Raw genomic sequence first — 13,374 nt, 5'->3', positions numbered from 1 at the left:
CTTATAGTAAATAAGTCCATCGATTAGAATTTTAGGCTTCTAGGATAATAGCCAGCTTTTCGTTGATTTGCTTGAATGGGCTGCAATCATTATGCTATATCCCACAGCCAATCTTCTTGATTTAACATTAAGGGATCGTGTGTCAGAAGAGGCTGAAGGCGAGACTGATGAGTAAGGGAATAGACTGATCTTTGATGATGCGGTACTATTTCCTTAATCAGATACGGGTCCAGGCTTAGCAGCTCATCCCCAAATAAATAAGAAAAAGGCAATGGAACGAAATGAAGATTATACAGGCATCGACGACGATGATTAATGCTATAGTGTAGATTAAAACTCGTCGCCAAAAGGTGTGCGTTTTTAAGCCAGCCTAGTTCTTATAATTTTATTTTTGTATCTACTGACACAAAGGACAATAGATTGTGATGTTTTATTTATATATATATATATATATATATATATATATATATATATATATATATATATATATATATATATGTAATATAAATAAAATATTCTATTTGAATAATTACCAGCATTGATTTTAATATATTTCAATATATGGTAGTCACACTGCCCACCACCAATGGCTTTTTTTATTCCCATCAATATAAGAATGTGGAATGCTCGTACGTTCAAGACCAAGATGCTGCGCATTTGAATAGTTTTTTTATGTACGTGTTAATTTGTTTGCATACATATCTTTACTTAGTATTTAAAGAGTACTCATTTATACTTATTTTGAAGCCGCTTTTAAAATTCAGTATTGCATACGAATATCATACGGTCCAGCAGAAGTAATTAAAAACTGAATACCCCGGCATATCGTCGCAATGTTAGCTTAGCTTAGGTTTTGCGTATTTTCAGCATGTACTAAAAGTACCGCCCTTTTTTTGCATTGTTTGGAATAGATATGCTCACAAATAATAATAATAATAATAATAATAATAATAATAATAATAATAATAATAATAATAATAATAATAATAATAATAATAATAGGCATTACGTTTCTGTACTACAACTCGACGAACATTTGGCAGCACACTTGTCGGCAAAGGTTTCGTTCTCTCCCAAATCTGGTAACTGTTGGTCTTCGCCATTTCCTCTTCAAGCGTGCGCCGTCGAGAGACAGCGCGTGGTAAGTGTGTTCTGTCTTATTATTGAAGTAATATTAACAAGAACATTTATTACGCTGCATTTTTAACTACCTAGCTGTGTATTAAATGTTTGTATAAGTGTATGTACAATTTGTTTTAACGAAATTGCTGCGTCAGTCCTTAAAACTGCTAGATTTAAGAAGCATTGTGCAACGTGTTTTGTTACAAGGTGATTGACGGGGTACATAGGCTTCTTATGTCTTTGACGAATGACGGGTATTTACACAAATCGTTTATTCAGAAACTGGTGAAAAATGGTTATGTCGAGTGTTAGTAACGTGATGCGTTCTATCGATTGAACGTTTTCCGTATGGCTATCTTGGTACATACTGACCTGGTACCCCAATTGCTACCCCTGTTGCCAACTTACCGTCGTCGATTGGAGTTGTTTTGGGGGTTGCTGAGAGGGACGCAACGAAAATTAGTGGACAGTAGTTATTTCCAGTAACTTTACATTTTCTAATCGGTGCGTTGGATCCTACCCAATCAGAGGGTACTTGTTACAGGGAGCAGCTCAACTTAGGTTACTGTAAAGAGTTGGGGAATGTTCCGTAGCCAATTGGGAGCGTGTGAGTGTCCGCGGTATGCCTTATTTACTGCCGAAAAAAACGCTAGAGAAATCAACTAAAATAGCGGTAGAACTATACTGTATAGTAGCTCCGCGGCGGCGGCGGCGACGGCACTATAACATGACTTTTTCTATAGGTTTTTGGTTGCTAATTATGAATTTACCTTTAATTTTTGCGCTAGAGTGTAATTAGCCTGTAATTAACCCCAGAAGTCCATCCAACAAGGGGTTTCCATACACGATCTTCACAAGACAGATCATATCCCGTCCAGCAAGTGCAATAACTTGTTAATGTATGGATAACCCCAGGCCAGTACTAAACATGGCGAAAGGACATTTCATTTGGCCGACAACAAACAGATGCACCTCCAGTATCAGAACCCCTAAAAATGTAGAAAAAACCAGTTGAAAAGGTAAGAAAAAAGTCGCGGAGCTAATAATTACCAGAATAGCTCCTTATGTGTTTGGTATTTATAAAAAATCACTGCTCTATTCGTTGGTGCAACGAAAAAAGAAGCAACGGGAAAACTACTAACGGTAATGGCGACCCTGTTGGGAACCAGGGTTTTGGGTGGGGGGAAGTAACACACAGGTTTTATGCTGCCCGTAACCTACAGAATTTCCGTTTTTCTGACCCGCTAGTCCATGCAAGAGGTTGACCTGTTACCCTACTTACGTGAGGCAGACCTGCTACACTACACTAGGCTGATTCGATATTCTGCACACAAAATGTTGTCCCACCACTACGTATAACAGGCTACAACATTTGGGTAGTTTACCCATGTGCACCTATGGACATCACTAGCCTAGGCTACTTCTAGCCTACATAAACATCGGTTATGCTACTCCCTACCAACATTACAAATATTCTGGGTAAAATTATACATTACACCCAGGCTGCCTCTCTGGCTACTCATATTTTTCTTGCTTATTTTAGGTTACTCATATTTTTCTTGCTTATTTTAGGTTACTCATATTTTTCTTGCTTATCTTGATGGCTAGTGTATGTTTCATACCATTATTGTTTTTGGAAATGTTTAGTTTTCGCCTTTTTTTTTTTTTTTTTTAAGTCGATCATTGTTCGGAAGCCCCCAGCCAGTATAAGAAGGCCTTTTTTCCTGTTTTCTTGTTTTCTGATGTTATCTTCGGCAGAATTATCATTTTCCAGTTGTTACTACCAGAAAACCCAACAATGTGGGTGATGCTATTTTTTTAACATTTCTGCTTTCAGTTTAGGGGTTGCAGAATGGCGCTTCGCGCCTTATCTGCATTTTGAAAGATTCTTGACAAGCTCATGTTCTGGCAGGCAGTAATGTTGAGCTGCGCACGCTAGCTATGGTTTACAGAAAACGAGTGACGTGAGGAAGGTAGTAATTGAAAACAAGGTTGTATATATAGGTCTATCGACAAACTGCATACTAGGCTTTGTTCAACTGTTTACTCTGAACTTGGGGGTTAACCGTACATTTGGACATGATTGGCTTAGGCTACTTCTCACATATACATAAACAAACCCCCACAACATACGTTCATACCCCCACAACATAGTTCATAGTCCAAACATGGGCTGTTCTTAGCCTGAGTGGATGCCCGGACAGCGTGAGCGGCCCTGACTTCCGCTTGCCAACAAGAACACTTTCTTAATATATGCTGTCTATTTGCACTTAGTCTTCCTTAGGGACCATTTACCTTAGCCTACATATACATCAATGAACTTACCTTATTGTTGGCAGGTGTCAAATTTGTGTTCCGCTGGGGAAACCGGGTGGGTAGAGGGTGGCAGCAGCATGCATGAACACGTGGAACCACATCTTATTTCACCATGCACTGATACCTTCTTTCGGCACTGACGATAAACACAGGACCACAAGTATACCGGATGTCCAGTGGTTGGATGGATTCCGTCTTGTAGGAAACGTCGGTTTCCGACTTTACAAGAAGTACTCAACCGGAATAGTCTCCGAGCAGTCCTTCTTGGTAAAGCCACTTAGTAAACTCACCAGTGTTAACTTAAAACTCAAGGACGATCGGAATGTACAAATCTGTGAAAGAATTAAATTTTTCCGCGAACGTTTCTTTGGGAAATAAAATGAGGTGGTGACTCTACAGTTCGGTGGTTACAGAAGGAAAGAAAGGGTGACTGTGGTCAGGGCATGGACCTATAAATCATATCGATCAGACAAATTCTGATAAGTTTGATGTATTTAATCCGTCGGCCCTAGGGAATGACCTGGGTCAGCCTGGAATACGATTGGTCAGAACTAAATTTCCCACGATCAGGTAGGGGCGACATACGGCGGCAGCCTTAGGAACTATGGGGTAAGAGGAGCACTGCACTTCAGTCATCTTGAGAAATTAAGGAGAGCAGTGCTGCATGGCATAGTTCACGTCAACTTGGTACTTAGAAAAAGTCAGGCCATGCTGAAAAAATTGTCGTTCGGCAAAATCAAGCAAACTGGCCAGATAAGTTACTTTTTGGGTAGATTTCGGTAAACTGAACAACTTTTATTCTATGCAATTTTTCATTTGGAGTCATAGTTAATGAGCTATGGGCACGTCCCTTGGATAGACAAACTACCCTAACTTGAATTCACATAACATCTGCTGTTTGTGGAACTCTGTAGATATTTATGTTCACTTTGCCGGATTAATTTCATTGATATGGTGAATCATTTACAAAGTCAGAATACAGTAAGAATTATTACAAAACCAACAAATACATTATGCTATGAGAAGAAGATTAAAACTAACCAGTTATGCCATGAGAAGATGATTAAAACTAACCAGTTATGCCATGAGAAGATGATTAAAACTAACCAGTTAAGATGCATTATTCCTTATGGTCCCAATACACCAAATTGGGAAGAGTGTATTTTATAACCCTATATAATTTTTGCAAGTATTTAGTACCAAAGTTCTATAGTTTTGATATTTATAAAGTAAAATGAAGTCGCCAATGCCAGAACCGAGAAAGTCACAGATAAGGATCCTAAAACAATTTGTGATGTTATCATAAGATGTTATGAGGCTCCTCCCATCCACCAGGTAGACTGTGAATGGATATGCTTACACAGTCTAGGCTTCAATAGATTCGAGAATGGCCAGCAGTATATGGAATTGTCCCCGTGGTTACAAGACTTGTACATAAGCAAGAAGACCCATGGCAAGATTTACTATAGCGTGAATAGGTAATCATTTCTATAGTGGGTAATAGCGACTTGGCCACCCTGGAAGTGTGGGCAGGAGCTGGCATTGATGTATCTTAGTGGTACCCACTCAAGGTCCCTTTTTTCATTTTCTTTATGGCAATTCACCTGCTTACACAATGAGGTAGACAAAGCTCCGCCTGCATGGGCGATTTGAGGGGAAATGAGCAGACCTCTTTCTCTTGGTCTTGAGACAATCCTGTCATTTTGATGAGGAATACTGGAAGTTGGACAATATCCATGAGAGCGTGGAACCAGTCATCATTGACATTATCACTAGTGACGATGAGGGCAGGGATGATGACCTCTTCCTTGAGAGTGACGATGAAAACATTTCGTATTATACAAACATCAACATAACGAATAACTTTTCCATGGATCTTTTATCTTTTAAATTGTTATGCCTTAATTCACTGTATCCAGTAATATTGTATATATTCTTATATTGCTCTTGTATCATAAATTGCGATCAGTGTTTTGTTTTGAAAATCAGTTACGTGATAAGTTCATTTCGTCTAACTCAGTTCAGAGTGTTTTTCTCCTAGTTAGAGTAAATGAATCTCTAGATACTTTAATTGTATGGGCAAGGTTATTTTTCGTCATACAAAGTGTTTTCAAATCGAATTATAACTTGAATACATCTCATTGTGACATTAATTTAGCTATTTTTTCCGTTAATGGATGACGTTGGCCGTAAGGGGCATTTGTTTCGTGTAAAAAAAAAATCAAGATTCCATTTGCTATTCACTTGATTTCATCATAATACAAGCTTTACGTATTTATTGTTCATCGGCTTAAAAGCAGTAATGTGCTCTTTGATGCCCAGTAGTTTTGAATATAATACTTTCTCTCCAGTGTTAATTACTGTACAGTCGTTTCATCCATGTTGCTGATGCATGAGATTTTATAGTCATTAGCAACTTGAACATTGTTTTCTCAGGTTCAGCTACAATTTACAGCTTAAATTTAGCAGTATATTTCCTTGCTGATCTTTTATCCATACCAAATAAGGGTATAATGTTAAAATATATCAGTCCTATTCTGCTTAACTTCATTTGTACTATAACTACAGTATTTATTACCTTACAATGGTCAAAAAGCAAAACAGCTGTTATTCGATTCGGCAATAAGCAAACACTGTTTCTCGTTAGGTTGTTTATGGCTGTAAGGTTACTAACAATACTTTTATCATGCTCTTACCTTTTTAACTAGAACATAGGATAAAGGGACAGAGGAAAAGGAGGTGGTCTATTGCAATTTGGTCCCTCTCGCTGTCTGATTGTACGCTGCTGCCTGAGCCCTCGGGAAACTTAAAAATATTTTCTAAATGTTGTCATATTGGTATTAACTTCTTACCCCACTGCTAAATCAAATTATCGTAAGGCGAATTATCGTAACTAGAGCATTGCCTGAGTGTTTTAATAGTTTTATCACAAAAAGTGGATTAGTCATGAAAATGAGATGAAAATACAGTAATCAGTGAATATTTCTCCGTGAAAAATACCGTGAATGGGTGAATTTTCAGAGAGTAATGTGTATCCATGTTCCACAGAGAAATCCGCGAATCGTTAGACTGTGAATACGGGGTGTTTACTATATAAATTATATATATAGAGAGAGAGAAGAGAATTATTGGCAGCTATTTATCAATTATACATAATATAGTCTCTTGTTTCTTTCCATTAAGAGTATTCATAACATTTTTCAATTATAACTTTTTTCTATACAGACGTAGTTCCAGCTCTCCCATTTACTCATAGTATTTCACTGATTTTGGTTTTGTATGTTTTTGTCATCGAAATGAAGATACTTTTGCATGAATGCCACACCCGATGAAGTATATCTATTTATGTTTTATTGCTTTAATAAGGGTTTGTCAAAACACATAGATGTTGTTCCGACAATACACAAACCATCGGTCCTTTATATTAGGAATTACTTACGGTGAAGCTGGACACAGCTGTTAAACTGTTGAACAAGGTGGTTAGGTAACTACTGTCAGGTAGGCGGGGCATACCCACCTGCCCGGATGTAAACATTCCAGTTTGCCTTCGGCTGTTGTGTTGCAGACATGTTTTCAGATCTCTTTGTCTGGTCGTTAGGCTCTTTATTATCCCGGTGGGATCTTTCTGTATTTTTGTATATATATTGTGTTTGATATTTATTAATATAAACCCACGATTTGTGATAGCCTTGCATAAAACAGTCATTCTCCTGTGTCTGTCTTGGGTTTGACAGCCAAGGGCGTATTTAGAGGTGCGTAACTGAGTGGTAATGCTTGTCTTCCAATAGCCCTTTATTTAGATACTGAAGGCATTCCCTTGTACGTTCGGAGATTTTAGATTGGGACGTAATATCTTCTCTCCCCTACATTGATTGGGACGTAACAAGTTCGCTCCCCTTCTTGGGTGCCCACACTCCGTGTACACCTCTTTTCCACAAATGTTATGAGTTGTGCAGTTTTTTTTTTTTTTTTTTTTTTTTTTTTTTCATGCAAAAATCCTCAAACTCAGTCTTTGCAAAGTTAGGAAAATAGAGCTTACATTGACATTATGGTTTTCACAGGAGGTTCGCTGAAAGTTTTTAGGTAAGAATGTTGGTCATTATTGTTCCGCCAAGGAAAATGAGAAAATTACATGTGATTAGACAAAATGAATGACCTGATAGAATGAGCTGTCATTGGGCATGCAGTGGCATCAAAACATAATACTGTAATTGCTATATTCTTTCGGATATGGCAAGTGTAGATGCAATGTTTGGTGGGGTAAAACTACGTATTTAAATAATTTTTGTCCATAACCAAATTAAAAGTTTGCTGAAATAATAAGGAAGTGGTAACCGTTAAACTATTGTCATGTAAAATTTAAGTAAACAAAAATTCACTAGTCAGGGCATTAATATTATCATAAGATTACACACCAGTAGTCTAAAAATATGTATTATGTGATTTTGAGCACATGTATTCTCATGTAGCAGTGTGTAGCTTCAAGTCTGGTGTAGAATAATTCCTTGGAGAGACTTGGAGTGCTTACTAATGTGCCTCCTTGTCTCTCCACAGGTAGTGTGTCCAGTGCTGTCTTCAGTGATGACGTGGTAGTCCTCTTGCTGTCTGCTACTGGTTTATTATTTACGAAGTTTGATCCTTCAAGTACAGGCTTGGTAATACAGCTAGTGGGTACTTTTCAAGAAGAATCAAAATGCCGCAGAACGAACACATTGAGCTTCATCGAAAACGTCATGGTAGACGTTTTAATTATGAAGAAAAGAAAAGGAAAAAAGAAGGGAGAGAACCTCATGAAAGATCTAAAAAGGCACAAAAGCTGCATGGCTTGAAGGCCAAACTCTACCACAAACAGAGATATTCAGAAAAGGTTCAGATGAAAAAGACCATAAAGGCCCATGAAGAGAAATTAAGCAAAAGAAAGGATAAGGAAGCAGTACCAGAGGGGGCTGTACCATCGTACTTGCTCGATCGTGAGGGCCAAACTCGGGCTAAAGTTCTTTCAAATATGATTAAACAGAAAAGGAAAGAGAAGGCTGGTAAATGGGATGTACCTCTCCCAGCTGTAAGAGCTCAAGCAGAGGAAGAGGTATTTAAAGTGATCAAGACGGGTAAAAGAAAAAAGAAGGCATGGAAGCGACTCGTAAAGAAAGTGACGTTTGTTGGTGAGAACTTCACAAGAAAGCCACCCAAATTTGAAAGGTTTATTCGTCCTATGGCATTAAGGTTCAAGAAAGCTCACGTTACTCATCCTGAATTAAAAGCCACATTTCATTTGCCTATTCTTGGTGTTAAGAAAAACCCCAGTTCAACAATGTACACAAGTTTGGGTGTTATAACAAAGGGTACAGTAATAGAGGTAAACATTAGTGAACTTGGACTGGTAACTCAGAGTGGTAAAGTTGTTTGGGGTAAATATGCACAAGTTACAAATAATCCTGAAAACGATGGGTGTATCAATGCAGTCTTGTTGGTGTAATCTATATGGAGAACCTAGGAATAAGAAACCAATCCAATGTAGCTATATAAGAAAATAAATGGTAATTACAAGGAGTGTTTTATTAACACTTAGGCACCTAGGTGACTTGCTCACTCTATCAGAAGAATAGATTTTTACTTTACTATTCTAGTGTGATTTGATTTTTTAAAGAGAATATAAATACAAGATTTTTTTCCTCAAAGGACTTGAGCAAACTTTACTCTGGTTTTTAGGAATGCCTAGTTTTGTAATAAATAAATAAATTATGACAGCTGCCAAAATGTCAAATCATGAGCTCCCAGTTTAAGTTAGTCAGTCTGGTCTTGCAAAGGGTGTGTGCCAGTCAGGAGTGCACTAACTGCTTTTAATCAGTCCTTCATTTTTCATTTATGTAGTATAGAATTCATCATGTAGCTTTCCTCTCCATGAGGTCTATCATCGTTGCTTGAGTAAAAGTTGATAGTTATTAAGACAGTTATACAATAAAGGAAAAAGAGAATTCTCTTATGACAAAAACAAAAACAAGGTGGTGTATGCTGTATGCAAAAACTTTGCTTTGAATGATTTTAAGAAAATTAACTCAAAATATGTATATATAGTAAAAGATAGTTTTCCACACAAAGGTTATTATTACAAAGTCCCCTGTAGGGGTAGTGACATCACACATCTCACAGGGTGCACTTTTGGCATTACTAAAGGTTCTTTGCAATGTCCTGCAGCCTCTAGCTGCAGCCCCTTTCATTGCTTTTACAATACCTGCATTCATATTATCGTTCTTCCATCTTGCTGTCCCTGATTATTTTATTTCATTCCCTCCATGTTTACATAAATGTAGTTTCCTTGTTCAAACTTCCCAGTTGGCGTATCCTCACACCTGCCTCTTTCTGCTTTTCATTTCAGATTAGCCAAGATGCAGATCTTTGTTAAAACTCTCACTGGCAAGACCATCACCCTTGAGGTTGAGCCATCTGATACCATTGAAAATGTCAAAGCCAAAATTCAGGACAAGGAGGGTAAGTGACTGCATCATGAAGCTTTCAGTTATCTGTTGTTCTATTTATCATTTTTGTATGTTGATTACCAGGATCATAGAACATTCAAAATTTTTTGTGATGATTAAAATATTTTTTATTTCAGGTATTCCCCCTGATCAACAGCGATTGATTTTTGCTGGAAAACAGCTTGAGGACGGTCGCACACTTTCAGATTATAACATTCAAAAGGGTAAGTCTATGGTAAACTTTTCCCACCATCTTAATGGACCTTGATATGCTGAAATAGAGGAGGCCTGCCACTTCTTACAAACCTAAGCAGAGATTTTTAAAATTCCTTAGATTTTCATGAACATTAAAAATTCATTACAGATACATGCTGAAAGTTATCCTAGGCTTCTTCTTCTTCTTCTTCTTCTTCTTCTTCTTCTTCTTCTTCTTCTTCTTCTTCTTCTTCTTTTTTTTTGCCTTGAGACCTAAACATGATTGTCTATGCATGTTGGAGGCTTCCTACACAAAAACGGCAAAAAATAAACTAAAATTGAACTGTGTATTATCACCTTGAACAACCCTACTCTTACCTTATATAAAAGACCTTTGCAGGTTTCCATATTTTTAGGGAAACCACACCAAATGTATTGCGTACCTATGAAATGCCAATTTCACGTCATTACAGTAGCTCAGTATTAAAGGTTTTTTTTTTTTCTCCTCTGTGGAAAGCTATTATAGTACTGACAAGATTTGGATGTGTGTGTTAGTGGGTTTAGGCTACATAGCCAATAATTACATGCTCTATTTCTCTTTGAGTTGATCGTTGTTGCATTTCTGAAGCCACCATGTGATATGAGAGAGGCCACTTGGTTATAAGTTTGAGTGTGCTGCAATATTGGGATTGCTTGGAATAAATTTATATTTTGACAAAATTCGAAAGTCTGGCCCTTTATCTAATTTACATGGTTATCATTAATGTATAAAATACTGTATACCCCAAATTGTGCGAATGTATTATAGATGAAGGACGAATTAACAATAATACATGTTGCCTAATTTGCCTCATTGGACTGTAGGTTTCATCATTGCTGTATGTCAAATGACTTGTTACTGAATGATGTCAGCATATGACAGTACATGACTTTAGTGGGTAAATATAATAAATGTGAATTCAGTAAACTAAACGGTAAAAATGCAAAACCCTAACCCTGTCAAGAAACAAAATGTCAGCAGGTCTGTTTCCAGTCAGATGTTAGGATAAAATTGTTTCAGTAAGCAAAATGTCAAGTCTGCTGGGTATATGTTTGGCTGTGTATCTGTACACTAGGTTAGCCACAAAAGATAGCTCTGTCTTGCGATATACCATAGTAGTATTTTTGAAGTGCTTGTTACTGTTGTTGATATGTGCCAAGAGGGTTGTAATTCTTCTCATTACACCTTCAGTGCATTTAACGTTACAGTAATAATTACTATACTCTATTATCTCGTTCTAAGTCATAAATTCGTCTTGAGACGCGTGACTTAATTTGCAAAACAATTTAGGGTCAATAAGCAAAATGACAAGCACCCTATAAACATTGCTGATACATGTAAATTATACGATAAATTTTTTTATACATTGACCACTTTGTCATTTTACCATTATACAGTAAATTTGTGCAAATTGATTATAAAGAATGTAAGGAGATCGGGAAAATTACGGTAGATTTGTTCCAGCAGTGTTTAGCAGAACCCTGGTAACATTATTGAAAATTCCTAATGTCAAAATGATTTACTAGGTTCATTACTGTACTGTAGTTAGATGTTTGCTAACGCTGAAATAAACATCAAAACAGCAAACTCTTTATTAAGGTAAAAAAAAAAATACAGTACTCTATATTTTTCACCTTTTAAAAACTTGGCAGCCTAAGCATTTTAGTGTTTTGTGTTTCCTCACAGAATCTACTCTTCATCTGGTACTGCGACTTCGTGGTGGTGCCAAGAAACGCAAGAAGAAGAATTACACCACCCCAAAGAAGATTAAGCACAAGCATAAGAAAGTTAAGCTAGCTGTGCTGAAATATTACAAGGTATGTATTGCCCGTGTATAAGGCGTACTGACATGTTGAAATGCATCCCAACTTTAAAAGAGCATATTGGGAAAAACTTCTTTCCCATATCGTTACAGCCCTTTCCACTAAATCTCAGTATAACTAGGTTTTCTTGAAGCTTCTTACTTGTCAGTTTTCAGTATTACTCTAAGGAAAAACTAACCGTAAAAGAATTTTAGGCAAATCTAAGTTTTTCCCCCCCCCTCACACAATATGAAGTTACTGAATTTGGAAATGTCCTATGCTAGGGTAGCATTGAAGCAAACAAATATGTTCCATTAGTATAGTTTGTTCTGCCATATTTTCTTATGATTGACCTACTACTGTAATATGGTACGGTATTTTTAATTTATGTTTGTGTTTTGTAAAAGATATGCAATCTTTATGGGAAGTTCGAATACATGGTTGAGGGTTGGTAACAAGAGAGGATAAAGTTAGATTTTGCAAGACAGATTTTTAAAATTTTGGATGGCTTGGTAATATTTTTCAGTCTAGATGTTAGCTTTTGGTTTTGTTATTTTCAGGTTGATGATAATGGGAAGATTACTCGCCAGCGACGAGAATGCCCAAGTGAGGAATGTGGTGCTGGTGTGTTCATGGCAAATATGTTTGATCGCCAGTACTGTGGATGTTGTCATCTTACTTTTGTTTTCAATAAGCCAGAATAAAGTGTATTATTCTAGGTACTTGCACCTCTTTATTTAAATGCCATGTACCTTGGAATGTTCTATTAATCAGCATCATTGTACTCCTTGCAAAATCTTGTACATACAGAGCAAGCACATCATAAATTTCATGAAGTTTGAGCTTGTGGAATTTAATATCTGCATCTTGTACTATTAGACAAAGCAAACATACTCAAAAAGTGTATTGCGTGGACGGCATACTTCATGGAATACTCGAGGTCGTACTAATAAGCAAATCAAAGTCACAAGCAAGGTATCGAAGCTATTAGGACCAGTGTACGAATTTGGTGGAAATTCGTCGAAGAAACGGATGATGACGTCACACATCGGAGATGGAAATTTTTTTCCACCATTTACATGCACATGGCAAATAGCAGAAATAGCACTTTAAGTGAAATTTTTATGCCAAAATTTTGTATTTTGAGTTTTTTTATGTTTCTACATTTAGGAATGGTTTACTGATAATGAATTGCATTTGGAACTGGGCTATCACTTCCTGAAGGAGGCGGCGGAAAATGTTGTCTGTGGTTGATTTCCCAGATATCCTACCTCTATGAGGTAAAGCAGTCATACTTTAATATATTTAACCCATTCAATAATAACCCTTTATGAAGCATCATCAATAATGGAATAAATTCTACGTCTCAAGTTTGAACAGGTACTTTGTGAATAAGATAGTTTCAGATCGTGTACCGCTTGTG

The 13,374-nt window shown here is 36.9% G+C and overlaps 1 protein-coding gene across 1 annotated transcript; it reads left to right on the top strand.

Annotated features, from left to right (window-relative positions):
• The first annotated feature begins 7,993 nt into the window (after positions 1 to 7,993).
• Positions 7,994 to 12,673, top strand: Ip259 (NSA2 ribosome biogenesis factor-like IP259). Its single transcript, XM_067107969.1, has 5 exons — positions 7,994 to 8,908; positions 9,750 to 9,927; positions 10,052 to 10,138; positions 11,836 to 11,966; positions 12,512 to 12,673. Exons 1-5 carry the CDS (start codon positions 8,132 to 8,134, stop codon positions 12,653 to 12,655), a joined length of 1,317 nt encoding a protein of 438 aa, XP_066964070.1. The 5' UTR covers positions 7,994 to 8,131; the 3' UTR covers positions 12,656 to 12,673.
• Positions 12,674 to 13,374: the final 701 nt, after the last annotated feature.

Source organism: Macrobrachium rosenbergii, chromosome 8, assembly GCF_040412425.1.
Source record: "Macrobrachium rosenbergii isolate ZJJX-2024 chromosome 8, ASM4041242v1, whole genome shotgun sequence".
NCBI lineage: Eukaryota > Metazoa > Arthropoda > Malacostraca > Decapoda > Palaemonidae > Macrobrachium > Macrobrachium rosenbergii.
This window is presented reverse-complemented; position numbering and strand designations above follow the sequence as displayed.